This window comes from Podarcis muralis, chromosome 17, assembly GCF_964188315.1.
Source record: "Podarcis muralis chromosome 17, rPodMur119.hap1.1, whole genome shotgun sequence".
NCBI lineage: Eukaryota > Metazoa > Chordata > Lepidosauria > Squamata > Lacertidae > Podarcis > Podarcis muralis.
This window is the reverse complement of record NC_135671.1, coordinates 32,636,932-32,664,301: the sequence shown is the minus strand read 5'-3', so window position 1 is coordinate 32,664,301 and position 27,370 is coordinate 32,636,932. Positions and strand designations below refer to the sequence as shown.

At 47.0% G+C, this 27,370-nt stretch overlaps 1 protein-coding gene across 1 annotated transcript; it reads right to left on the bottom strand.

Moving 5' to 3' along the window:
* Window positions 1-434: 434 nt before the first annotated feature.
* Window positions 435-23,494, bottom strand: LOC114587670 (TLC domain-containing protein 4-like). The gene is made up of 7 exons (XM_028712273.2): window positions 23,273-23,494; window positions 13,880-14,050; window positions 12,972-13,061; window positions 9,943-10,001; window positions 6,797-6,891; window positions 3,861-3,934; window positions 435-2,924 (listed from the first exon to the last, which is right to left on the bottom strand). The coding sequence occupies exons 2-7, from the start codon at window positions 14,032-14,034 to the stop codon at window positions 2,633-2,635; spliced, it is 765 nt and encodes a 254-aa protein (XP_028568106.2). The 5' UTR covers window positions 14,035-14,050; window positions 23,273-23,494; the 3' UTR covers window positions 435-2,632.
* Between the last annotated feature and the right edge of the window lie 3,876 nt (window positions 23,495-27,370).

Here is a 27,370-nt window from a genome sequence, read left to right as displayed (position 1 = left end):
CCTGGACACAATTTGTTCTGGGGTCATCTCAGCTTCCCAGTTATTTTTATGTGAATGGTGTCTATCCATGGCTCACTGCATCAGGTGTAGTACTTGAGAAACGCAGAGGGGAAGACGTGCAAGGAGGCACAGTGGGAAGAAGGCTTCAGGGTTGAGATATCCATATGTGGTGCAGACTTCTCTGCCAACAACATGCCTACGGTTGCCATATTTCAAAAAGTGAAAATCCAAACACAAAAGTTGTTGAATTTTGGGGTGCCATGCTTCCTGATTTCCCCAGACATTTAAGTATTTTCTACCCAGGTACTGTTTCCAATAGCCAAATCCTGGCTATGTCCGGGAAATTTCAGATGTATTGCAGCCTTAACATCCACCAAATGCAACACACAAACGCACATACACACAGAGACAAGAACGAGCGGAGGAAACCAAAATTTAATAAATTAATCTTATTTATTATATTAATGCTCACTGATTCCAGTTAATAAATGGAGGTTAGAAAATTAAAAAATGCTGCATAGTTGAGGATTAAACCATCTGAACAGCAGAGAAAATCAACAACAGAATTTCCACTGCTTGAATTTGTGGCATAAATTTGTTCATAGTGAAATGATGTATGCCAGCAGCTGTACCACAAACTGGAGGGTACTTTTCCAGGGTAATGCCGAGTGCTTGGAGAAGCATTTTAAGGCATAGATTTAGGAACAATGCTTCACAAGCTTCTTAAAAATTAGCTTGCTCTCCTAGCAGCCAGGTAGAGGAATGGTAGAGGTTGACCCAGAGCATATAAATTCTTATTGAAGTCTACCCCAAGACGTTAAGCACCTGGTGTTGGTATATTTGGTCCAGCGCAACCTTAGAAGCAGAGTTCCCAAGAAAAGGCTCCTGTGCAAACCCACAGAAATTAATGGGGGCTCCATTTCAGCTGGTTTAGCACAGGTAAACTTCCTGGGTTCCCCCCTCAGCCTTAGAGATGGAATAACTCTGTTGTGATTAGTGCTGTGGGTGGGGGGGACAGGGGAAGATTCAGCATAAGAGAACAAGTAAGGAAGTAATAGCATCAGTGCAATGAACCTTGCAAACAGAATGCTAAACCCCTGACAACTTGTTGTAAGCACTGTATCATCACAATATGTGTGCAGAGGGATGAGAGAGAAGCAACTGTTCTTCTGCTGTTGGTCCCTAAGGTGAATCAAAGATACAAACCACATGGAAATCCACCTGGGCCATTCTCACAGTTGCATCTTAATTTCACTATGAGTAACCACAGCGGAATGGAACACATCTACCGTATTTCCCACATTCAGCAGCAATGTGACACTCACAACACCAGATCTCCACAGCTGGGGCCTTGCTGTCAGTTTGCCATGCACACAATGCGTTTTTGGGGGGGAGGGCACGAGCCTGATCCAGCAAGCTCTTCTTATGTTCACATGTGACACATGACATTATCAGTGAATGCTCATGACTTTGAGGAAGCCATAATCCACACTGCTGCACTCAATATTACGACTGACGTACAACAGAATATTGCAGTATTGTGCTGGAATGATGCAATTCTCCCCTGAAGAGGGATGCTGCCTCAAGGAGAGGTGCCTGGGTTCAGAATGGCAGCCAACACCTGTTGGGAGTAGTTCTTGTGAAAGGTAACTGAGTCGGCCCCGCCCGCCCCCAACAACCTCACATTTTGCTTTGAACTAGTTCCGCTCAGGCCTTTTTGTGTCAACCTCTTTACTTTCGAGCTCTCAGAACAAAAGAGAGCACAGCCAAGAGTAGTGTCATGGTTATGCCCAAGTGAAGAGAGTTATGAAACCTTGTTCTGCTGAGGACGGCGCCCTGAGGACCCTGGTATGAAGGAATGTCAAGTTCCACCCCAAAGGAGTGGAAACACCTTTTTCCAAACACTGTCTTCCAGTATTTACTACTGCCGTCCAAGCATGGACAATCCTCCATTTTCAGTGCCTCGCTTGACACAGTTTCCTCCTCTATGCATTCAGCCTATTTCATTCTCCCAACATACTTCTATAAAAGAACAAAGAGCCATTGGGCAAAGTGGCAGAACGGTTTCCATTCGTCCCTTCTCTCTTCCTCTAAAGTATCCCTCCAACAGAAAACCAGCCCCCTCTACCCTGGAGGCAATGGTGCATATTTTTCCTTCCAACTGATAGACATGTAGCTGAAACAAGGCAATGAGCTGTTTAGACACACTGTCACAGTCTAAGCCTGAAGTCACAAAGACCAGACAATTGTTGATCCAGCTATATCTCTCTTTGCGCAACACCCACCCATGTGAGCCAAAGGATATTCCTGTGCTTCACACACACAGAAAGAGTTTAAATTATACATTTCAAACCATGTTAGATGCCCAGAGAGTCCATCCCCAAAATTGAGATGGATGTTGTTCTCCAGTTGCTCATTCTGTTCAGGGTGGCCAAGATGATGGAAGAAAAAACAAACAAATGCTCCAGTTGTGTGGATCCAGGCTTGTCTGCCTGGGCCAAGGGGATGGTCAGAATCAGTTCCTATGGCTACTGGCTTCTAAGGGTATTAGAAGGGGGAGTATCCAGCGTGGTCCAGAAGTACTTAAGAGTCTCTGTGTTCCTGACCAAGTACTGCCCCGTTCTCAACATCCTCATGCTGCCTTGCGAGACACGGACCGGCAGACGGCTCGGTAGAAGCCCCGGGTGATGCGATACATCCAGACCATATTGAGTACTTCCAAGGCTAGGCTGGGCCCGATCCAGGCCAGCTGTACACCCAGGCCCAGGCGCTCATACTCAGGAGTCCCATACCAGGAGTAGACTTGCATGTAATAGCTGGGGATGACGGCAATCCGAACCACAAAGAAGACCACCATCATGGCCAGGCCGTTGGCCAAGACGACCCAGGAAGAGCGTGGCCAGCCAACTGCATCCAGGAACCACCTGAGGTAAGGCAAAAGTATTGTGTCAAATGTATACATATATAAAAAACCACCCAGGGAGGCTGCCCTGGAAGATGCCACCCCTTACTTCCACCTCTTTGAAGAAAGCAAAACCACAAGTCATCCACAGGATTATTCCAGACCTCTAGTGAGGCATGGGGAACCAAGAATTCAGCAGCATTAAATCAGCCATGGTTCTTCCAGATAGGACGATGTAGCCATTTTCTCAGCAGTTTCTTGAGCTTTGAATGGGGTCAGTGCTATGAATTCAAGGGGGTGCCCTCTGCATCCCCCGTTAAGCTTCACTGGTTGGTGGAACACAGGGCCACCTATGGTAATTCTTCTAGGATTAAGGGATCAGGGGTTAGCTGAGCTTCCTTAGTCGTGGCCACCCAAAGGACTTAAGATGTTGACTGTGGAATTATTATTATTATTATTATTATTTATTCCCCAGCCACTCTGGGCAGCTCCCAACAGAATATTAAAAACACAATAAAACATCAAGCACTAAAAACTTCTCTAAATAGGGCTGCCTTCAGATGTCTTCTATAAGTCAGGTGGTTGTTTATTTCCTTGACATCTGATGGGAGGGGGTTCCACAGGGCGGGCACCACTACCGAGAAGGTCCTCAGCCTGTAACCTCATTTCTCGCAGGGAGGAAACCGCCAGAAGGCCCTCAGAGCTGGACCTCAGTGTCCGAGCTGAACAATGGAGGTGGAGACGCTCCTTCAGGTATACTGGGCCGAGGCCGTTTAGGAAGTGAGGGGCTTTACTGTGGCTCCTTGTGAGGGGCCTGGAGAACAGCTGCTTTCCACAAGCCTGTTTCTTTTGCTATGAAAAGGATATGCAGACCCACATTATCGAATGGATGTCACAGGTTTGTGAAGAAGCTCTTGAAACCATAAAAACCCTTGACTTACTCCACCAGAAAACTCACCGCAGGTTCACGAAGGGCGTGGAGAGTTCCGAGAGGAGACGGAAATTGGCAAAGTAGGGCAGCACCCCACGGCTCTGTGGGGACAGAAAGAGAAACCCTGAGATGCTGGCCTCCCTGTTCCCCAAGATAGTGCCAAAGGGCTTGCTTTTTCCAGTGCCAGAAGATTCAGGCAGCTCTCAGGTACCAAGCAGAGAGCCCGACCTCCCTTCCTCTCAACAGCAAGGAAGCCAAGCAGAGAAAGTGTTAGAGAGGAGCAGAGCAGAATACCAGTACAGCCAGACTCCTTGGTGCCACCCACGCCTTGGTCGCTGGGCTTTTCCATCCTGAATGATGCAAAACAATTTTAATGTCCATCCATCCAACAGGACCTTGCCAAACCTGTGTATATCTATACCAATAGAAGATGGTCCGCAATACCCGCTTCTTTGTTTTGTGAACTGTACCAGTTCAGCAACACGACTAGCATGCAATATGCAAGCAACTTTACTGGGCTGGGTTTTGCGAATCCATCCAAGCAAGTCCTTAAGGTAAAGGGACCCCTGACCATTAGGTCCAGTCGTGGCCGACTCTGGGGTTGCGGCGCTCATCTCGCTTTATTGGCAGAGGGAGCCGGCGTACAGCTTCCGGGTCATGTGGCCAGCATGACTAAGCCACTTCTGGCGAACCAGAGCAGCACACGGAAATGCCATTTACTTTCCCGCCGGAGCGGTACCTATTTATCTACTAGCACTTTGACATGCTTTCAATCTGCTAGGTTGGCAGGAGCAGGGACTGAGCAACGGGAGCTCACCCCATCGCGGGGATTCGAACCGCCGGCCTTCTGATCAGCAAGTCCTAGGCTCAGTGGTTTAACCCACAGCGCCACCCGCGTCCCTCGCAAGTCCCTTACAAATGCCTAATTGCATGTCAGAAGAGCAGGCACAATCTCATGGGTCCTTTTCCTGCTCAATCCCCCTTGAAATGAATTGAGAATTTTAGGGACATCTGTTGCAGCAGGAGTATTGCTCTAGCTGACTCCATTTGCTATGAAGAAGCAGGCTGGGCTGTGCACAGGAGAATGACCACAGGGGATTCAAGAGTTAATGCTTTCAGGAAAGAGAAAGAGCCAGAAAGGGCAAGGTAGTCAGCAGTGGGGGCAGGAGTCCTCCGATGTGGGCTGAAGTTATATTAATCTGGGGTAAATGGTGTCGGGGCCTGACCACCCTCTAAACCCATTTACTAGTAACACAAACTCTGTTATTGATTGTAAAAAAATCTCCATTTCATTTAGCAGGACTAGCTTCCAAGTATGAGAAGATTGCAGCATAGCCTCATCCATGAGATGGTGGACTCTTCTTCCCACTGAATTCCCAGGAGTTGCTTCCATGTTAAGTGTGCAAAGGATTGCTGTAACCTCAAGGCTCAATGTGATGCCAACATTTCCTTATCGTTTTCTAGCTAGGTAAACATTCCCTTGAATCCAACATGTGATTGTTTTGTTTTAACTGCTTTTAACGGTTTTAATTTTATGCTTTGTAATTGTTTGTTCTACTGTATATTTTAAGTAAGGCTGTTTCAACGTTATTGTGCATTTTAATTATGGACTGATTTTATAGTTGCAAAGTGCTTAGAACCCATTTTGGCATATAAGCAGCATGTAAATAAATGCCTATGTAGAAGGCAGCCTACATTATAATGGCTATTCTGCAGATGAGGTAAGGAGTCTTGAGGAAACACTACTTCCTCCAAGGTTGCTAAATCAATCAATGGCTGAGCAGAACAAGCACAACTTAGAAGGACACATGGATTCCTCTTGAACAGGACTCTCCACCTCCTCATTCGAGATATGACAGGCGCCCAGTGTCTGCAATTTCCGGAAACAGTTGAAGATATTTCTGTTCTGGCTTTATCAGCTGAATTAACAGGTCTTCCCCACGAGTGTTAAGACTTCTAGTCTTGTTTTAAATGTGCTTGTTGTTTTTGAGTTTTTCATTGTTTCATGTGTAAATCACCTTAAGACTGTGCTTAGGAAGCTGATTAATAAATTAACTGTGGTGGTGGTGGTTATTTCTGACAAGGGGAAAATAATTCCACCATTTCACAAAGAGCTTAGTGATGGAATAAAAAGTTAAACCGAGATAAAAAAACCTTTGACATTCCCCCTCCTCTTTAATGTGACATACCAATGGTACTTCTCATAATGCTTCCAAAATGTCTGTCTTTCTCCCTTCCTAGCATATCTTGTTCTTCTCAACCAAGGATGAATAACCTGTAGTCCTCCAGATGTTGATGGACTCCTGTTGCCCTTAGTCCCACCCAGCTTGTCTGAAGGTCAGGAATTATGGGAGTTGTAGTTCAATGACACCTGGAGGGCCACAGGTTTGTCGGTCCTGTTCTAGACTGTGAACCCGAAGGCAGGGACTGTCTTTATACTTTATACTTCATTTCCATACAACACCTTTTTACGATGCAATCCTAAACACACAAATTAGTGGGTCAATCCCATTTAACTTAACAGGACTTATTTCTGAGTAATCATGCTTATGGTGGCTCCCCATGGCACATGCTCTCTGTCTCTTAAAAAAAAACTTTTTAAAGTTCCTGGAGCATGTAAATGAAAAGTAAATCAGGAGTTCTCAGACATATGGAAGTTATATTTCTCAGCCAACCAATCACTGAAAGCGGAGGGGAGAAATTTCATTCTGTGCTATGCTAATTCTCTTTATTTTCCCTGGTCCAGATTTCAGACCACGTCCTTTTTTGCCCTGATGACAGCTGGTTTCTGTGGGTTGGGATGGAACGATGCAGCACTGAAAGCTGTAGAAGAGCAGAGGGAAGCAAAGGGATTGATGAAGAATGGGTTTTTTTTTCTTTTAGAAAAAGGAACAAGAATGAAGAATAGGAGGAAACCTCTCCCCCTCCCTCCTCCCCAATAGCTAAAGGACTCTGGAACTAACCAACACGTATCCATAAGCGTATAGCGCTGCCAAGTGGTGGCAAACGAAAAGCGAATCTCCCAATGTCCTCCAGTACCGCACTAGCAGCAACAGATCTAGAATTCAGAACACAACACAACATATGCACAAGGAAGGTTTACTGGGAGATGAGCAGGCGGGATACAAGGTTCAAGCATGGCTAGTAAGAGAGCAAGGCCGACATGTTTCCACCCCTGACCCCGTGATTCTTCTTTTAACAGCCAACCTGCAGGCAGAGATTTAAAAGGTGAAGATTTAAATGGGGTAGGGAAAAAGGTTAAAAAGGTAAAGGACCTCTGGACGGTTAAGTCCAGTCAAAGGGGACTATGGGGTTATGGCGCTCATCTCACTTTCAGGCCGAGGGAGCCAGCGTTTGTCCACAGACAGCTTTCTGGGTTCATGTGGGCAGCATGACTAAACCGTTTCTGGTGCAATGGGACACCATGACGGAAGCCAGAGCGTGTGGAAACACTGTTTACCTTCCCACCACAATGGTACCTATTTATCTGCTTGCACTGCTGTGCTTTCAAACTGCTAGGTTGGCAGGACCTGGGACAGAGCAATGGGAGCTCAACCCATCGCAGGGATTCGAACCCACCAGCTAGTAGCTTTATGTCCATCTGCCATCAGTGGTACAGGAGCGTGTTGGCAGTCTGGGCCCCAATGTCAGCTACTCAGTAACATCCAGCAACACAACCATTTTTTTTAAAAAAAACCATTACACTATCTTTATATTGAGACATTTACTTCTCTCCCTCCCCCCTCACATATTACCTACCGTTGAGGAAATCTAGAAACCTTATATAGTCCCCATCACATCATAATAATCCTTTGAAATACAGAGGGTGTTTCAGCCTCCTTCCAAAACTAAGCATGGATCCCAGTATTTGGGATGAGCTTCCTTCATCCAGAACAACTCCAAAAACTTTGCATCCTCCCCACTGTATTCTCCTCTGCCCTACGGGGCTGCTTCACCCTGGACCACAGTTTCCCAGCAGTTTTCCCTTTTCTTTAATGACCTTGACATAAACCCAAATGTGAATTTCCGCAAATTAAGCCTCTCAGAACTCCATAAACAACATATTGGTTGGTTGGTTTTTTGTTTGTTTTAATTGGCTAACAAACCCATTCCCACTGCATCCACCAAATGTCTTTATTATTATTATTATTATTATTATTATTATTATTATTATTATACCAGATTTGGTTAATTTTGGTTATTTATAAAATTACAGTGGCGCCCCGCAAGACGAACGCCTTGCAAGACGGAAAACCCGCTAGACGAAAGGGTTTTCCGTTTTGGAGGCGCTTCGCAAAACGAATTTCCCTATGGGGTTGCTTTGCAAGACGGAAAAATCTTGCGCGTCCCCGCAGGTTTTTTCCGCTCCCCCCCTTTTCCTAAGCCGCTAAGCTGCCTATCAGCTGTTCCGCTGATAACCCGCTTAACAGCTGATCGCTGAAAGCCGCTAGACCGCTGTAGCGCTAATCCGCTAAGCTGTCAATGGGCTTGCTTCGCAAGACGAAAAAACCGCTAGACGAAGAGAATCGCGGAACGGATTCTTTTCATCTTGCGAGGCACCACTGTATAAATTATTTTATTATTTATACCCCACCCATGTGGCTGCGTTTCCCCAGCCACTCTGGACGGCTTCTAGCAGAATATAAAAACATAATGAAATGTCAGACATCAAAAATCTTCCCGTTAAAAAGTTTGAAAATGTTATTGGGTTATCCTAATAGGCACATTTTTAATATGCCGTGGCATGTTTCTAGGTAAGGACTGAATTGCAAAACTCAGAGAAGTGCAAAATCAGAAAGACTGTTGCATTCTGATCTGGTCTGGGAAGTGTGGATTCGGTCTGCAATGGAATTCAGAGGAACTCTGTGCTATATGATAATTTTTGTGTGTTATTGGATTGACATAACTTGTGATTTCCAGAGTTTTGTCTGAAGGCACATGAGGCCATCATTCACTTCCTGGATGAGAGATCACTTGGGAACTGCATGTTTGCCACCTTGGGAAGAAGGATATGGATGCAAGTAAGTAAATAAAAACTTTACCAATGGGTAAGTGAGAAGAGTGAGAGTGGATAGATGGAGGCTGCAAAAGACTCCCTGGCATAAGCAGCAGGGCTTCAAATTCACTTCTCACAGAACTAAATCGCTGGATGAAATTCACCAACTGGCAGCAAAAAAGATGCTGTACATCACAAGTGATTGTGTACTTAAAAAAAAATATTTAGAAACCTTTTATTCCACTTTTGCACCTAAAAGCTGCTCAAAATGACTTACAGTGAAGCTATAAGTAAAGGTAAAGGTACCCCTGCCCGTACGGGCCAGTCTTCCCAGACTCTAGGGTTGTGCACTCATCTCACTCTATAGGCCGGGAGCCAGCGCTGTTCGCAGACACTTCCGGGTCACGTGGCCAGCGTGACAAGCTGCATCTGGCGAGCCAGCGCAGCACACGGAACGCCGTTTACCTTCCCGCTGGTAAGCGGTCCATATTTTTCTACTTGCACCCGGAGGTGCTTTCGAACTGCTAGGTTGGCAGGCGCTGGGACCGAACGATGGGAGCGCACCCCGCCGCGGGGATTCGAACCGCCGACCTGACGATCGGCAAGTCCTAGGCGCTGAGGTTTTACCCACAGCGCCACCCGCGTCTCCACAGTGAAGCTATAGATAACCACAATAAAAACAATAGATAAACAGCACAACAACAAAATAAGAAACATAAAACAAGCAAACAGGGCAGCAGATAACACACACCAGTATGTTTTTTCCTACACAGCCTCAGCTGCAAAGCTTTTCTTCTTTCTGGGAAGTCCAAACTTCCCCTTCACTATGAGATGGGAAGTGGGGAAGCACAAGCTCCTATGTTTTGTTTTAGGGTGATTCTTTGGGGCCCAATCCACTGGGAATGCCTCAGTATAGAAGCACCTTTCCTGTTCACTTTAATGGGTCTTGGGTCAGGGCGAGATATTCCCAGTGGCATCTGATGGCAGCAGGCCAAGGAATAGAAAGGCAAACTGTGGCTGTGGTGAGGGGAATGGCAAGCTCCCCCAGAAAACTTCTGCTACCAGCCTTGGCCTTTCTAGCCTGCCCAATGAAATGGGGGCCGTGATACTTACCGTACAGCAAGTATCCACACGTGACAGCTATGTTCAGCTTGACGAGCCACGGGTCTCCCCTGCAAAGGATGAAAGAGTGGGAGAATGATAAGAGGTGAGGGATCTGCTTCTGGGAGATGAATCTACCCTACTTCAATAGGTGCCAGTTTCTTTCTTTCTCACATGCAAGAAGCACCACATGGTGTTAGATGGAAAAGACCTCCCTGACTCAGTAAGAGAGGCTGGGCAAAAATGGACTGTCCGCTACAATGCACTATGGGTGTATCCAGATCAGTCTTTCATCCCGTCTGCTTGCAGAAAAAAGACACAAGGCCCTTGCTTTGCTCCATCACCATGAAACATCTTCAGGTCTTTCCTTCCTTCCTTCCTTCCTTGCCATGCTTTTGTATTTTACATGTTTGGCTTAGACTAAGAGATGACAAGAGGGACGCGGGTGGCGCTGTGGGTTAAACCACAGAGCCTAGGGCTTGCCGATCAGAAGGTTGGCGGTTTGAATCCCCGCGACAGGATGAGCTCCTGTTGCTCGGTCCCTGCTCCTGCCAACCTAGCAGTTCGAAAGCACACCAGTGCAAGCAGATAAATAGGTACCACTGTGGTGGGAAGGTAAACGGCATTTCTGTGTGCTGCTCTGGTTCGCCAGAAGCGGCTTAGTCATGCTGGCCACATGACCCGGAAGCTGTATGCTGGCTCCCTCGGCCAATAAAGTGAGATGAGCACTGCAACCCCAGAGTCAGTAACGGCTGGACCTAATGGTCAGGGGTCCCTTTACCTTTACCTTTAAGTGATGACAAACAACTAGCTGGGATGGGTAACCTATGACCCTCTATACTAGGGGTTGCCAACTTGTGCCTGAAAAGGCTCTCACTGGTGCCCCAGACTCTGAGCTTTCATTTTTTAAGAAGAAAGTAAGTCTCTAGTCCTACCCCCCCAACCCCCGTGAAGAAAGTTATGAGGCAAAATGTGCAGGCACCTCCTCAGAAATTTCATTCAAATAAGAATGAATGTTGTGTAGCTACCTTCAATATTTTTCCTGGTACTGAGGAATGCTGCCTGTTCCATAAACAGCAACAGCAACAGCATCTCTCTCTCTCTCTGTGTGTGTGCGTGCGTGTGTAAAACCAATATTGTGCGAACTGCACAATCAAGACCAGCAGGACATAGGTGACCTCCCATGCAAAGTGTAAGGTTGTTAGGGGAGACTTTATCTTTAACACTGAGGTCCTCCTCTGAGGGCCTTCTGCTGGTTCCTTCACTGTGAGAAGCAAAGTTACAGGGAACCAGGAAGAGGATCTTCTCAGTGGTGGTGCCCTTCCATCAGATGTCAAGGAAATAAACAACTATCTGACTTTTAGAAAACATCTGAAGGCAGTCCTATTTTGGGAAGTTTTTAAGGCTTTATGTTTGTAGGTATGCTGTAAGCCGCCCAGAGTGGCTGGGGAAACCCAGCCAGATGGGCAGGGTATTATTATTATTATTATTATTATTATTATTATTATTATTAATGTGTTATGCTATGCTGCCCATGGCAGCCATTTTGTATTACGGCAAACCCTCTCCCCACAGCAGCCATTTTCTGTCTGGGACACCCAGAGCTCTCTCAAAATCTGAAATGTACGCACTGTTCCAAAAAGGTTGGTGACCAGTGCTCTATATAGTGTTGAGCTACAGCATTTCCCCTCATCCCTCACCATCTGCCATGCTGGTCAGGACTGATGGGACTTGCAGTCCATCAACTTCTGGAAGGTCATAGGATCCCCATCTCTAGATGAAAAGGAGGCTGTGTCTCTAGCAGTCCCCCTGCCCTATTCCTTGTTGTTGAAACTGTATAAAACACACCCATGGGTCTTTAAGATTTTCCCTCACAGATTACAACGGACCGTAAGGATTGATGTAAACTAGACAATAGGAGCTAGCTGCTTCTGTGGGAGAAAGAACAAAAAAAAGAGAGAAGTTGTAACAAGGTGGGAGCAAAACCTGGTCTTTCCCCAATCACTGACAACCCTGATGCACCCGGTGACTGTGGTCGCACAACCCTCAGGTTGAGGGCTGGTCTGGATACAGCCTTAAGGTAAAGGTAAAGGGACCCCTGACTGTTAGGTCCAGTCGTGACCGACTCTGGGGTTGCAGCGCTCATCTCGCTTTATTGGCCGAGGGAGCCGGTGTACAGCTTCCGGGTCATGTGGCCAGCATGACTAAGCCGCTTCTGGCGAACCAGAGCAGCGCACGGAAACGCCGTTTACCTTCCCGCCGGAGCGGTAGCTATTTATCTACTTGCACTTTGACGTGCTTTTGAACTGCTAGGTTGGCAGGAGCAGGGACCAAGCAGCAGGAGCTCACCTCGTTGTGGGGATTCGAACCGCCGACCTTCTGATCAGCAAGTCCTAGGCTCTGTGGTTTAACCCACAATGCCACCCGCATCCCTTGGGTACAGCCTTATATTACCACAAAGACGTACACAGCTAATATCCCACATGTAGCTGGTGAATCTAAGCCGGATTGAACATAAACTGACGGTGGGCTGCGTGCTCCAAGACGGTGAAGTCGACTAGTCGATGTGTTGGTAAGAAAGGAACAGAAATACCAGGGTGCAGACCAAAATGCCTGCTGAGCTTTAGGGACTCACTTAGCCAGCCCAGCTCAGGAGCAATGTGAGGCTAACTGAAAGAAAGGCATGGATATGTGCATTGCAAGCAGAGCGGGAGGGAGGAAGGGAGCAGGGGAGGGGGTATGGCTTGGGCAACAACATAAACACCTCTTTAGGCCCACTGCCAGCCCTGGCCCAGAAGCTGTGCCCGCCCCCTCCCGCAATCCTAAATCTCAAGAAACACAAGGGGCTATTCTTCCCCGACACAAAACAACCCTTCATGCCTTCCTAGCACAATGTGTCCCATCAAGCTCACATGCACCAGTTCTTCCTCCCCTCTCTCTCTCTGGGGAGGGCAGACTTGACGAATCTGCACATGCAAGCCTGGACAGCAAAGTGGCCAGAGGGAGCGGGCGAGCAAGACAGGAGGGCCTTTCCTTCTTACCAGATAGGGTTGGCATTTACAGCATCGTCAAACCAAAGGATGCAGAGGCAGAAGAGGCCGACTATCACAGCATGGAGGGTGGACACACATCTAGGGAGGAGGATAAGACAGGGTTACCCCAGGACTGCAGTGCTTGTGTCACTCTCCCACCCCCCACCCCCCGCATGTGCACTCATGTACACATTCACATCTCTTTCCTCCAAAGCAAGCGATGCTCCAAGGCTTCTCACATGCTAAGCGGGGAGCGGTTCTTCCACTGAACTAGCTGAGAGTGTGAGAGAGAACTGAAAGACTCTCCACGTCCCCCCTCCCCGACCACTTAAAGATACTATACAGTGGTACCTCTGGTTACAAATTTACCGTATTTTTCGCTCTATTAGACACACTTTTTCCCTCCTAAAAAGTAAGGGGAAATGTGTGTGCGTCTTATGGAGCGAATGCAGGCTGCGCAGCTATCCCAGAAGCCAGAACAGCAAGAGGGATCACTGCGCAGCGCTCCCTCTCTCTACTCTAGCTTCTGGCTTAGCCACGCAAAGCCTGTTCGGGGCAGCGGAGAGCCTTCATCCTGCTGCCCTGAAGAGGCTGCACAGCTATCCCAGAAGCCGGAAAAGTGAGAGGGATCGCTGCGCAGCACTCCCTCTCGCTGTTCTGGCTTCTGGGATTCAGAATTTTTCTTCTTCTTGTTTTCCTCCTCCAAAAACTAGGTGTGTCTTACGGTCTGGTGCGAAAAATACGGTAATTCGTTCTGGTGGTCCGTTCTTAACCTGAGGTACCACTTTAGCTAATGGGGCCTCCCACTGCCGGTGTGCCGCAGGCGCACCATTCCTGTTCTCATCCTGAGGTAAAGTTCTTAACCTGAGGTACTACTTCCAGGTTAGCAGAGTCTGTAATCTGAGCTACCACTGTACCTGGAATTCCATTCGTTCTGCTTGACTGATGGAAGAGTGGAATATCTGGAACTCAGCGACAAAGATAACTGTGGGCTGACAGCAGAGAAGAAGAATTGGAAGGCCACAAAGCTGCCAGCCACAATACAGTAGCCAAGGCGAGTAGAGTCCTCCATTGGCTCTCAGCAACACCTGCAAGAAGACGAATGTGTATGGGTGTGTGTGGAGAGCGGGGGCGGGGGCGGGGGAGAGGCAGAACAGAGGTGCCCCCCCTACAAATTCACCAGAATCATATGTCTGGGGAAAATAATATCTGCACTTGATTTTTCTGAAGTGACACTAGCTTTGACCATGATCTTGACATTGAATAAAAGTTTATTAAATAGTCATAAAATCATAGAATTGTAAAGAAAAGATAAAGGACCCCTGGACAGGTAAATCCAGTCATAGGTGACTATGGGGTTGCGGCACTCATCTCGCTTCAGGGCAAGGGAGCTGGCGTTTGTCCACAGACAGCTTTCCACGTCATGTGGCCAGCATGACTAAACTGCTTCTGGCGCAACAGGACACCGTGACAGAAGCCAGAGTGCACGGAAAGACCGTTTACCTTCCCGCCACAGAATTAGAAGGGACCCTAAGGATCATCTAGTCCAACCCCCTGCAATGCAGGAATACGCAGCTGTCCCATAAGGGGATCAAACCTGCAACCTTGGCATTATCAGCACCACACCAACTGAGCTATCCAGGATTAACTGGCCTATCCAGGAGTCAGCTGGGGCCCAGTAAATTGTCAAGTGGTTTGCCAAAAAAGAAAGAAAGAAAAAGGGTTTGAGAACTGTTACACTAGGGGTAGCAGAGGAAGTCATTTTGGTCTCAAAGCCACATAGCAAAGGACACTGAACTGCTGCCTGGGTTGAGAGCAGTACAGGGTCAATTACACACAGCCCAGTCTCTCCAGTTTACTTTGCCACAGGCAATATTGCAAATGACTCATAGTCTCAAGCTCTGAAGGACTGCAGCTTCTGTCCCACTCATTGATTGATGCAGCCACAGATATGGAGCCGGTTCTAGACAGTCGCATGGATCTGCAATTTTTGTGAATTGCAAGGCAGGAACATTTGGTTATATGCTTTGCTATGGCACACATATTCCCATTTTAAGAACAGGGTGGGAGTGCCCACTACTGGGCTGACAATTCACTGCATGGACCAAGTGGAGATGGTGGGGAAGAACTTCAGTCTCTGATATATGGGGCAAAGTTAGGCTTGACCAGCGCGTCATAACACCATAAGGATTAAGCGGCTGCACATGGTGTAAAATGCATGCTATAGGAAGCACAAGTAGCATAACTATGTGGCAGCTTAGGAAAGATCAGGCGTGTTATCTAAAGGAATTGCAAGTATGCCAAAGGGATAAGCTTCACTAGATCTCCCTCAGGGGCTTATGTACCCAGAACAATCTAAGCAGCAAGTGACAGGTGAAACCTTCAAAGGTGGGAACATGCACTGATGACCCCCACATAGAGAATATAGGTAAGATAGCTGGTGACGTCCAGTTGGACGACAGGTTCTGAACGCTGGCAGAAAGAAGTAAAAGGGGAATCAGGCAAGACAAGAGGGATCTGTAAGACTAATGAGATTAAGAAGACCAGGCAAGAAAAGAGCCTCTAAAATGTAAAGGAGGAAGATCTGGGGCAAAATGGGTGGAGAGAAGGAAAACAGGTTATTTCTTAATATCCAAAACGCAGAGTTTGGGTGGGAAGACCTAAAAATGGAGAAGAACAGTAATTTTGGTTAGCAAGAATCAGCTGTGTTAAAATGCGTAGAAAACAAACCTGCAGTGTCGAGAGCAGCTGGCAAGGGTCAGGAGACTGAGCGCAAGAACAGGAGCAGATGAAGTGAAATACTGTATACTGTAGAAGTGAGCTTGGGCTTAGGATCAGTGGGATGAAGGGAGCTAAGGGAGGGAGGAGCGAAGGAGTGAAGCGCAGAGGAGGCTGCTAAACTGAAGGAGGAAGCAAAGGAAAGGAAGGAGAGAGGAAGGAGGGGATAAGAGGCAAAAGGTTCCAGAACTATCTTGGTGATAGAGATGAGAAGGCTGATGGAGAGGTGGAAGGAAGTTGCCTCCAGACTGCTACTGCTTAGCAGGAAAGAGTCAGGCGCATACTGGAAATTTAGATTTGCATAATTAAAGCACTGTCACAACAAATCCCCCCCCCTTTTTTTTTGCTTAGGACTATAGTTATTGGATCTCTGTTTCTTTTCTTTTTTTAAGTATTTTATTTAGGATTTTATTGATTTACAGAAGTAAGTGTAATGCCTCGTGTTTTTTTCCCATGTAACATTTTTACAGATCCGTTTCATTTGTTGAGACATTAGTGGGAGAAGAAAAAAAGGGGGGGGAGAAAGGGGGGTGGAGGGAGGGAAGATGGATGGGGGTGGGGTCGGGTGGCGATGTTTCTATTATGCTTAATGTATGTAGAGTTTGGTGTCAGCGTTGCTTGTGTTGTTCACTTGTGTTCCTTTGGTGGTGAGAGAGGTTGGGGTTGGCCTAGGGTGTGATTGTTTGCTTGTGATTGGCTGTGGTGATCTTTGTTTTCGTGTGTGAGTGGGGTGGGTGGGTGTTTTGGATCAGGTTAGCCATATTGATTACAACAAATCCACTTGTAAAAAAACAACAGGAAACACACAGGCTTCGTGCAGTTAGGAAATGGATGGCAAAATGAACTAAAAAGTGTGTGCTCATGACTGACAAATGGAAAGACCTTTGTGCAAACAGATTTGGGCGAATGTTTGATAAAGAGCTGACATCATACAACACCAGTGTAAGGAAATTGGGCTGAATGCTCAATAAAAAGATTGTCTGGAGCAGCCTTTATTTCCACAAGATCAAGAGGGTCACAATGTGGAGAGAATTTGACCAAAGGTAGCTGCTGAAGGAAGTTGTGTGGAAAGAGAATCTGGGAGCAGCAGGCTGGGTGGTCAACATGCATGTAGAAACTCCCAAGAACGAAGGGAGACAGGAGTATTATCAGAGACAAAAAGTCAAAACAAAAAAAATTCCTTCCAGTAGCACCTTAAAGACCAACTAAGTTAGTTCTTGGTATGAGCTTTCGTGTGCATGCACACTTCTTCAGATACACAGATACTTCGCTCCTCCCTCCCTTAGCTCCCTTCATCCCACTGTGTATCTGAAGAAGTGTGCATGCACACGAAAGCTCATACCAAGAACTAACTTAGTTGGTCTTTAAGGTGCTACTGGAAGGAATTTTTTTTGTTTTGACTATGGCAGACCAACACGGCTACCTATCTGTAAACAGAGACAAAAAGGTGATTCTCGCAGAACTAGAGAGAAATTAGGAGACAGGACTAAAGGGGTCAGCAGACAATAGCTACATGAGGATGGGAGTAAATAATGAATTTTCACGGAAGGAAAATAATATGAGGAAATATATGTGTGTGTAAGAAGGAAACTAGGGCAATTGGGAGTCCGACTACCAAGTAGAGGGGTAGGTGAGCTGAAGATAATGAAAATATATTTCTCATCCGGCAACCAATGTACCCCTTTGGTAGTATAGTGGTACCTCAGGTTAAGTACTTAATTCATTCCGGAGGTCCATTCTTAACCTGAAACTGTTCTTAACCTGAAGCACCACTTTAGCTAATGGGGCCTCCCGCTGCTGCCGTGCCACCGGAGCACGATTTCTGTTCTCATCCTGAAGCAAAGTTCTTAACCTGAAGTACTATTTCTGGGTTAGCGGAGTCTGTAACCTGAAGCGTCTGTAACCTGAAGCGTCTGTAACCCAAGGTACCACTGTACATGAAACCAAAAGGATGCAAGGGTTGGCAGGCATGATTTTTTTCCAGCTCTCCTACCCCACTATAGAGCTCTGTGAGTTGGAAGGAAAAGTTGTTGATGAAAATTTAGCCAGCTAGAGGCAGAGGAGCGGCCTGATGGCTATTAAGTGCCCTCCAGTAGCTGAAAGCAACAACTTGTTTTATCATCTCTGGCCAGGCTGTTAAATCAAGCTTGGTAGCAGAGAGACAAATCTTATCAGATAAGAGCAACGTTTTAGAGAGCATGCTGCCCCACACCAGCTCATCTGTCTCTGATCAGAACCCACATTCGTTCCAATCTAGAGCGCATGATCAGTCCATGCACAGCACAAGCCAGGTGTCTGCAATCGCAGCGCTATTTCTATCAACCGTGAATGTGGCATGGAATACACCCAATATTCCCATGCAGCTCCACACAGCAGAATTAAATTGGTAGTGTGGTAATCATGTTGTCCTTCCTAAAGCAGGCCCATCAAATAAGGGCAGGAGTGTTCCTCTTAATGGATTGCCCAGGTCTCCCTCTCTCCTATCTGACTCCTACATTGGGCAGTTCTCTATAGCTTGGTGTCAGACCATTAGCTTGCCTAGTCCAGTCCACTACTTTTCTCTCCAAGGTACTGGGGTCTTCCCCAACTCTGCTATTGGAGCTCTTTTAAGTGGAGATGTACAAGGTGCTATGGGACATATAATGCACAGAGGCATCCCAAATCATATGGAAGCTACAGCCTATAGGAAGAACGTTTCGTTTGAATGAATTATGAGTGTCGGAGTGGGCAGTCCTGAGCTAGTCAGAACTATTGGTCTAAGGCAACTCCCTATGTTCATATGACAAGTGTATTTGAGAGCAACAAAATACTTGCCAGGTTTTCAAAAACACATGTTCATTTTGGAAACCAGACGAACATGAAACTGCCTTGAAACCAACATGTGTTGGTTTCACAAGGAAATGGGCATCTGCTCTTGATTCACAGACTTCCAATGGGTGCAGGATTTCTAAACACTCCCCCCACGTCCACATATGCAGAGGTCACACAACTGCACCTGGTCTCTGCACAGTTCTCAAGGGCATCTTGCACAGAGATCTGGATGCAGAGCAGAAATGTGTTTGGCTGGCTTTATTTCTATGTTTGCTGGTCTGGACTGAATTGTTTGATCAAGGTGCATCCTGTTCAAAGCCCAGATTCCAGGAAGGAGCTGTAAAGGCCTGCCACAGGACAGGGCAGCTGGAGATTAAGCCTGCAACCTTATGCACATTTAAAGAGTGACTACTCCAAAGTCCCATTGATTTCATTGGTCGTTATTCCCATACTAGAGGTTTGCACCCTTACTTGTTAGCAACTTGTTAGCAATTTAATTCAGTGGGGCTGACTTCTGAATAAACAGACCCAGGATTAGCTCATACAGTTAGGTAAAGGTAAAGGGACCCCTGACCATTAGGTCCAGTCGTGACCGACTCTGGGGTTGCGGCACTCATCTCGCTTTATTGGCCGAGGGAGCCGGCGTACAGCTTCTGGGTCATGTGGCCAGCATGACTAAGCCACTTCTGGCGAACCAGAGCAGCGCATGGAAATGCCGTTTACCTTCCCGCCGGAGTGGTACCTATTTATCTACTTGCACTTTGACATACTTTCGAACTGCTAGGTTGGCAGAAGCTGGGACCAAGCAACGGGAGCTCACCCCGTCGCGGGGATTTGAACCGCCGACCTTCTGATCGGCAAGTCCTAGGCTCTGTGGTTTAACCCACAGTGCCACCCACGTCACTTTATGACAAATTTGTGAGTGTGATCACAAGAAAAAACAACCTTGAACTGGTTCTAAAACAGTACAACAAGGTGTGCTGTTGACTATCCAACACATGTCTGTTCAACCTTTCTCTGACTGCCCCCTCCTTGGAAAAAAATCAAGCAAGACCAACAGCTCCTCTAGGAAATCTGTTCCGAACTGAACCCAAACCAACCTCCTTGTGATTCATGGCCATTGCTGCTGCTCACATAGGGAAAGGCTGTCCCCTTTCTTCTTTCTAAAATCCTTTAAAATATTTCTGAACGAAACAGCCTAATCTTGCCCTCCTAATCTTCTTTCCTCCAGGCTTTCAGAGTGCCTTTGGTCCTTCTTTCACAGCAGGGCAGGCAGCAAGGGTTGGAACTCCTGGACTCCCTCAGAGGCTCATGTCTGGGCCAAGGCTTCACTGCCATTCCCAAGGTATTCCATCCTGCTGCTGTTGCTCCTTCTTGCTGCCCATTCCCCTGCCCTCACTGAGTGAATAGGCAGTGATGGATGGTCAGAAGAAGTAGTAGCAGCAACAGCAGCAGCAACCACCTCCACTCAGCTTGCCCTCTTCCTCTGGCTTGCTGGGTTGAATTGACACAAAGGAAGAGAACAAATGAATGGGTACCGGTAGCAACTACCAGGTGCCTCCACTCAGGAACATCTTGCTCAAGGGCCCCTGAAAACCTGAAGCTGCCACTCTTCCATAGAATTTGTCTTCTGGCTCAATTATTCTAAAAATGCTCTCTTGCAAGATGTGCATTTTCCACCTGTGGTTCTCTGAACTGAAGACCCGTCCCAGTCATACTAGAAGTGGCACTGGAGTTCCAGGGTTAGAATGCTCAAAGTTTTCTTTAATAAAAAGCAGCTTGGGGAGTGCTGAGCCAGAGTAGGGACCACAGGGGAAAGGGCTGCAACCTTCTGAACATGTCATTCGACCCAACTGGATAAACGTACAGGAACACAGGAGAACTGTTCTGCAGCAAAGAGCACACACTTAGTGTGCAAAAGGTCCTTGCTTTAATCCCTGGTATCTGAAAGTACAGCTGAAGTGACAGTATGGCTTCATATAAGGCAGTTTCTTAACTACTAATTTGTCAGCATCCTGCTTTGAGTTGTGTTGCTAGCACTGAATTTTGCAATAGATTTGTTCTGCTTCTCAAATGATTGCAATGAGGCTCTTGTTCATACAAGCTGACCACCACCACCTACGCATCTCCCAAAAGCTTTTGCAGTTTTCTCTCTTTACTCAACACCTTCTGTGTGCAAAACACGTCTTCTACCACTAAGCCATGGCCTCTTCCAGTTGGAGGTATCTATACCCCTGAATTTGAGCGGAGGAAATTGGTGTAGTGCTATGGCAATCATTCCATCAATAGAAGCTTTTTCAGCTTGCCGTATGAAATTATCCTCACTGTTAGCTCTGTGTGCTGTTTTGGGGGGGTCTCCCGACACCCCCCCCCCAAGCCAATTTAGAGGAGCACAGGGGGAGAAGAGGAGAGAAAGCCCCATTGTGCCAGCAGAAGTTCTTGCATGAGCTTCCACTAGTTAACAGTGTTTCTCAAATTTGGGTCTCCAGCTGTTGTTGAACTACAACTCCCATCATGCCTAGCCAGCAGGACCAATGGTCAGGGATGACAGGAGTTGTAGTCCAACAACCATTTAAGCAAGTGTGACACTAGTCAGGCCCAAGGGATATGACAGGGCCATTCTTATGCATATTACACCACATATGCAGGTCCCTATGTCCTGGGGGTGGTTTTGCTGTGATCTATTGAGATGCGGAGCCATGCAGTTCCAAGAGACAGGCAGGATTGCGAGCATGGCTCTATGCCATACCCAAACCCACATGCCTTCCAGCTGCTGTTCAGGTGTGCCATAAACCCCTGCATGAAGAATTTTACAGGTGAGGGCCAGCTCTGCATACCACCTTCCCATGAAATAAAATCTAGTTTTAACTGAAGTACTGGTCTAACTACTTAATTGTGTAAACTGCTGCTGGTTTTTTTTTTTTTTTTTTTTTTTTTGTCTTAATCTGTTTTATCTGAATTGCTCAGCTCGGCCATGTACTGTTCCTAGGTTGCTGTTTTGTTTTTTTAATGGTTTGCTTTCAGTTATATTTTATGGTTTTGAATGTTTATGTAAGCCACTGTGGGAGAGCTATCAAAGGCGGCGGTATATAGATATTGCAACAGAAATAAATAAATAAAAGCAAAGAGCACCTATTTTGGCTATGGCACTTCAACTGAGGAATTTCCTCCTTCAGTACCATGGCACATGCCAAGCTTGCGGCTCTCTAGTCAAAGAATCTCAGGAAGCAGGGTTGGGGAAAACACACGTGCAAGGTTTCAGAGAGCTGCTGCAAATCAAGGTAGAATTCTTAGCATTATAGACAACGGCCTGACTCAGCAGAAGGTAATTTTTTTTATGTACTTGGACACATCACAGTACCTATCACCTAATAACCTTTGGAATTTCTTCCAGTCTTACAGGTCTCAGATGGAAGTTTCAACCTGTGCGATGAGCCTTCATATGGACACTTCAACAGGTCGGCTTCAGCTTGCTCAATCGTTGACATACAGTCCAATTCTGTGCATGTCAACCCAGAAGTAAATCCCACTGAATTAAAAGGCTCTTACTCCCAGGAAAGTGTGTCTAGGACCAAGCTTAAAGCTGGCATGTCCAAAGAAGTCTGTTTTGGGGGCCTAATCCAGACCACCGGCACTAAAAACTTCAATCATAAAAAAAGCTCAACAACCTCAATTCTAAAAAAAGTCAACAACTTTGGTTGGCCCTTTGGATCTGGCCCTCTTTGAAAAGTTTGGACACCACTGGTTAAAGCTAAATATGTAGGTTAAACCCACCTACACATGCTGCTGGCTGTGACAAAGCAAGTGATCTCACACTTATTTACATTTCCAAAGGATTCCACATATATAGCGGAAAGCATGTTCAACCATACAACTGCAGCAGTTAAGTTATTTTGTCTGGAAAATATACTCCCTGTGCCTCTATAGGACTTTACTTGCAGGATTGCTCTGTTAATGATGCTCTGAATCACACATGCAGGCAAAACATACTCGAGGCTTCTCCACCCTTTTTGAAGCTGCGGTTCCCTTTGCCACGGGACGCGTCTCCCTCTTGCCACGTATTTGCCATCGTAATTCACCCCCAAGGTCCCAGTTTACCAGAAAGGTCGAGGAGCCAGTTCTCCGGCTTCTCTTCATTCAAACGGGATGGGGAGGTAGTAGGAGATATTATCGCGGAACCAGGGAAATATGCCCGCGGGACGGTGAAAGATCGTTAACTGAACACCCCTAAGAAGAGTGTGCTGGATCAGGCCAATGATCCACCTAACCCAGCATCCTGTTCTCACCGTGGCCAACCAGATGCCCATTATGGGAAACCAGCGAACAGGATCCGAACCCGAGAGACCCTTCCCGCGGTTTCCAGCAACTGGTGTTCAGACGCACAGCTGCCCGTGTGCCTCCAGCTGTGGAGGAGGCGGAGCGCACAGCCCTCCAACCAGCCACCGTGGCCACCGGTAGCCGTCGACAGCCACGGAAACGCACAGCATGTCGCAGCAACGCTTTGACTTCCTTGCGCAATAACGAGAAAACAAAATGTCCTTCGCTTTGGGGGAAAGGGGACTCCGCTGCAGCCTGGATTCCCCGCTGAACGCTGCCCATTCCAAGCGGGACCTTGGAGACCCCTCTCATCCCCAAAGCAGGACGGTTGGAGACGGACAGAGACCTCTCCAAAAGCCGGCTCTGCTCGCGCCCCGCCGGGGCGAACAGCTCGCGGGACCCACCTGACACCCAGCCGAGCCCCTCCAGCTCCCGCTTGCCCGACGTCCGAGCTTCAGTCCGGCCGCTTGGAGGTCCCCGCCTGCCCGGGGTCTCGCGCCCCAGCCTCCGGCGCCGCCGCCGCCGCCACGCGCAAAGGCGCACGCACCTCCCTCCGGCCACGCCTGCTGCTTTGCGCAGGGACACCGAGACGCCCGCGACGCGGCGGGGGCCCCAGGCAGGCGACACTCCCCCCCCCCCGGGCTCCTCCTCCTCCTCCAGCCGGACGACAGGAGGCCAACGCCGCCCCGCACCCCCGGCCTCCTCCAACCGGCGGCCTCCGCGCCGCCCTCGCTCCCGCCCAGATCCGCCCCGCAGACGCCGCGAAGGGGCGTGGGAAGCGGGCCGACCAAAGCGAGCGGGGGCGCGAGGTCGTTGCACCCGGCCGGGCGCGCGGTGCCACGAACCCGGAGGGAAAGCAGCTCCGAGGCCAGCCTAGTCAATCAGCTGAGGCTGGCGGTGTTTTATTTTACTTTACCAGCAAATAAGCCTCCCCACGCAGCTTGTTAGTAGCAAATCCACAGCATGAGTACCAATTATTATTATTATTTTTAAATTTTATTTATACTTTTCAGATTTATACATTTCACTAATTTTACAGTCGTTTGAACATTTCAAAACTTGACTTCCTTCCCCCTCTCTCTGCGGTTCCTTAAATTTATTTTTGTTATCTTCTACATATCCAAGTTAACTTAATTTGCTCACTTATTCATCTACTTTCAAACTGCCGATAATCCTGCCCATGTTGTTATCTGTTTACAATTTATCTGTAAATATTTAATAAACCATTTCCATTCTTTTATATAAAAAAGTTTATCTTGATTTCTTATTCTTCTAGTAAGTTTCGCCATTTCTGCATATTCTCTAAGTTTTTGTATCCATTCTTCCTTTGCTGGGACTTCTGCTTCTTTCCATTTTTGGGCAAGTAACATTCTTGCCGCTGTACATGAATAAGTTTCTATACAGTTTTGGTAGTTCTGTCCCTATAATTCCCAAAAGAAAGGCTTTTGGTATGTTTTTCAAATGATAAAATGATATACAGTGTACCTCGGGTTACATACGCTTCAGGTTACATACGCTTCAGGTTACAAACTCTGCTAACCGAGAAATAGTGCTTCAGGTTAAGAACTTTGCTTCAGAATAAGAACAGAAATCGTGTTCCAGCGGCACAGCGGCAGCAGGAGGCCCCATTAGCTAAAGTGGTGCTTCAGGTTAAGAACTGTTTCAGGTTAACTACGGAGCTCCGGTACGAATTAAGTACTTAACCTGAGGTACCACTGTATAATGAATTGAAATGATAGATAATGAATGGGAAAGGATGTTTAAAATAGCAAAAGTAGCAATTACAAGGAACGGGCTTAAGAAGTAAGGCAAACTGCTTAGTTCCCAAGGAATCGTCTCCATTTGCTTTCATTGCATTGCATTGGCCTCTGATCTCATACGTAGACAATCTCCCTCAGGCATTTCTCTATTTCGTTACATACTGTACTAAATTACCTTTCCACCAAGAAACTCAAGGCGGCAGACATAGCCCTTCCCCTGCTCCTCCCCATTTTATCCTCACGTCAACCCTGTGAGGTAGTTTGGGCTGGGAAGTGAGTGACAGGCCCAAGGTCACCCAGGAAGCTTCCCTGGGGCTGAGCAGATTTGAACCCTGGTCTCTCTCTCCCAGGTCCTAGTCCAACACTACACTGACTAACCACACTGGCTGTTGTGGGGAATTTTATTATATATGCAGAGATTTATCAACTGTCAGAACATGCTGACAAAGTGGGCCCTTCTCCATGGAAGCTTGTGTCATTAAAATGTGCTTCTATTTCAAGGTGAAAGTTTAAGAAGTAGATGAGCAAGCCCCTTCGCATGCCAATTGCGCCCTCAGGCTCTCCCAAGCACCCCCTGCTGCCTCAGCCCACGGGGCATAGGTGCTAACTCCCTGGGGACTTGGGTGCCTGAACACCCACAAAATCCCCCATGAAGGGGCTAAAGGTAAAGGGACCCCTGACCATTAGGTCCAGTCATGGCTGACTCTGGGGTTGCGGCGCTCATCTCGCTTTATTGACCGGGTCATGTGGCCAGCATGACTAAGCCACTTCTGGTGAACCAGAGCAGCGCACGGAAACGCTGTTTACCTTCCCGCCGGAGTGGTACCTATTTATCTACTTGCACTTTGACGTGCTTTTGAATTGCTAGGTTGGCAGGAGATGAAGGGGCTAGGCATCCACAAATTTTGATGCAAGGGCCATGCACGCTGCATGACACCCACGGCCCTGGGCACCCACGGTCGCAGGGCCAAGTTGGTACGCTTGCCATGGGGGAATGAAGGCACCGATGACCGGCCATATGAGCAGCTCAGCTATCGCTGCTCACTTCCTCTAATGGCACCTGACTCACTGGGGTGGTGGGGAGGGAGATCACGTGCCCTGCATGACCCCTCCCTGCCTCTCTCCTTGGCATGGGCATAGCCTGGGGGGGCAGAGAGTGGCAGCTGCCCCCCACCAAGTAAAACAACAGAAATACTTAACTGATCAATCACAGTGGTTCTGCCCCCCCCACAAAGTCCTGACAACCCCCCCAACAAAAATCCTGGCGACACCAATACTCCCTGGGTGTCCTCACGGTGCCTTTGCAGCCTGGGAGCTGGTGGACATTGTGGAGGGGATCCCATTAACAGCGCACCCCTTTTTGAAGCATGAAATTTAGACCAGGAATACACATGCGAAATAGATTTACACATGCCATGTTTAATCATCATCATTTTTAATTTGTATACCGTCTTTCTAGCTTACAATACTGAAGGTGGTTTACAAGCTGAAGAAACAAAAAATGTACATCTTATAACAATCTAATGCAATACAAAAATGTAATAATAAAACATAACTTTAAAATAGGCAACCTACGTCAAAAAAGTAACATTCAACAATCATTAGAATAGTACTGTATAAAATAATATCAACATATAAAAGTTAAACAGAAATCCACTCAACAGTTACAATAAACAATATCTAAACCATAATCAATAAAACAACGGCAAGCCACAGTATATAAAACAATACAATACAATAGCTGGAGGACTAAAGCAGGGGTACTATTCCTAACAAAAACACATTTCAAAAGCTTTCATTCTTCCTAAGTGCTAATGATAGCAAAACACTGGAGACAGGTAAACTGTAATTTAAGGGAAGAGTGGTGCGGACAGCTTTGAGTGGTTGCCTTAATTGCAGGGTCAGCAAAGCAAGGCCTTGGGCAGCTGGATCCACAGAGACAACAGATCTGGACTGTAAGGAATTTATCGCCCACTGCTGGCAGTTACTGCTACAACCATAGAGACATCCACACAGTCTGTGGCACATTCAATGGAGGCTAGATCCACCTCCTCTTTGGAAGCGCCTCCCCCCCCCAACGCCATTGGCCTTTTGGCCAAGAGGAGGTGCTGCTGGTCTTTTCCCACCCTTATTCCCAATGTAATAATAATAATAATAATAATAATAATAATAATAATAATAATAATAATAATAATAATATATTTATACCCCACCCATCTGGGCTGCTTCCAACAAAACACTAAAATACAATAACCTATTAAACATTAAAAGGTTCCCTAAACAGGGCTGCCTTCAGGTGTCTTCTAAAGGTTTGGTAGTTATTTTTCTGGTGGGAGGGCGTTCCACAGGGCGGGTGCCACTACCGAGAAGCCCCTCTGCCTGGTTCCCTGTAACTTGGCTTCTCTCAGCGAGGGAACCGCCAGAAGGCCTTCAGAGCTAGACCTCAGTGTCTGGGCAGAACAATGGAGGTGGAGACGCTCCTTCAGGTATACTGGACCGAGGCCGAGTATAACTGTACTGCCCTTTATTCCTGGTGTAGATCTTCAGTCACCCCTTCTTCCCTGGTGGTGGTGGTAGGGCCAATCTCAGGTGCCAAAATGCATTGGGCCAGCCCTGCCTCAATGGCCAAAATAACTTAACAAATGAGATAATGAGCCCAGCTTCGGCTGGGGAGGGTGGGATATAGGTAAATAAAAAAATATTATTATTATTATTATTAGAAAGGAAAGGTCCATTTTTTAA

Coding starts and splice junctions, on each gene's coding strand:
- LOC114587670 (XM_028712273.2), bottom strand. CDS start 14,034: ATGGAGGACTCTACTCGCCTTGGCTACTGTATTGTGGCTGGCAGCTTT. Junction 10,002..12,971: donor GTAAATGCCAACCCTATCTG/GTAAGAAGGAAA, acceptor CATCCTTTGCAG/GGGAGACCCGTGGCTCGTCA. Junction 2,925..3,860: donor ACGCCCTTCGTGAACCTGCG/GTGAGTTTTCTG, acceptor GCCTTACCTCAG/GTGGTTCCTGGATGCAGTTG.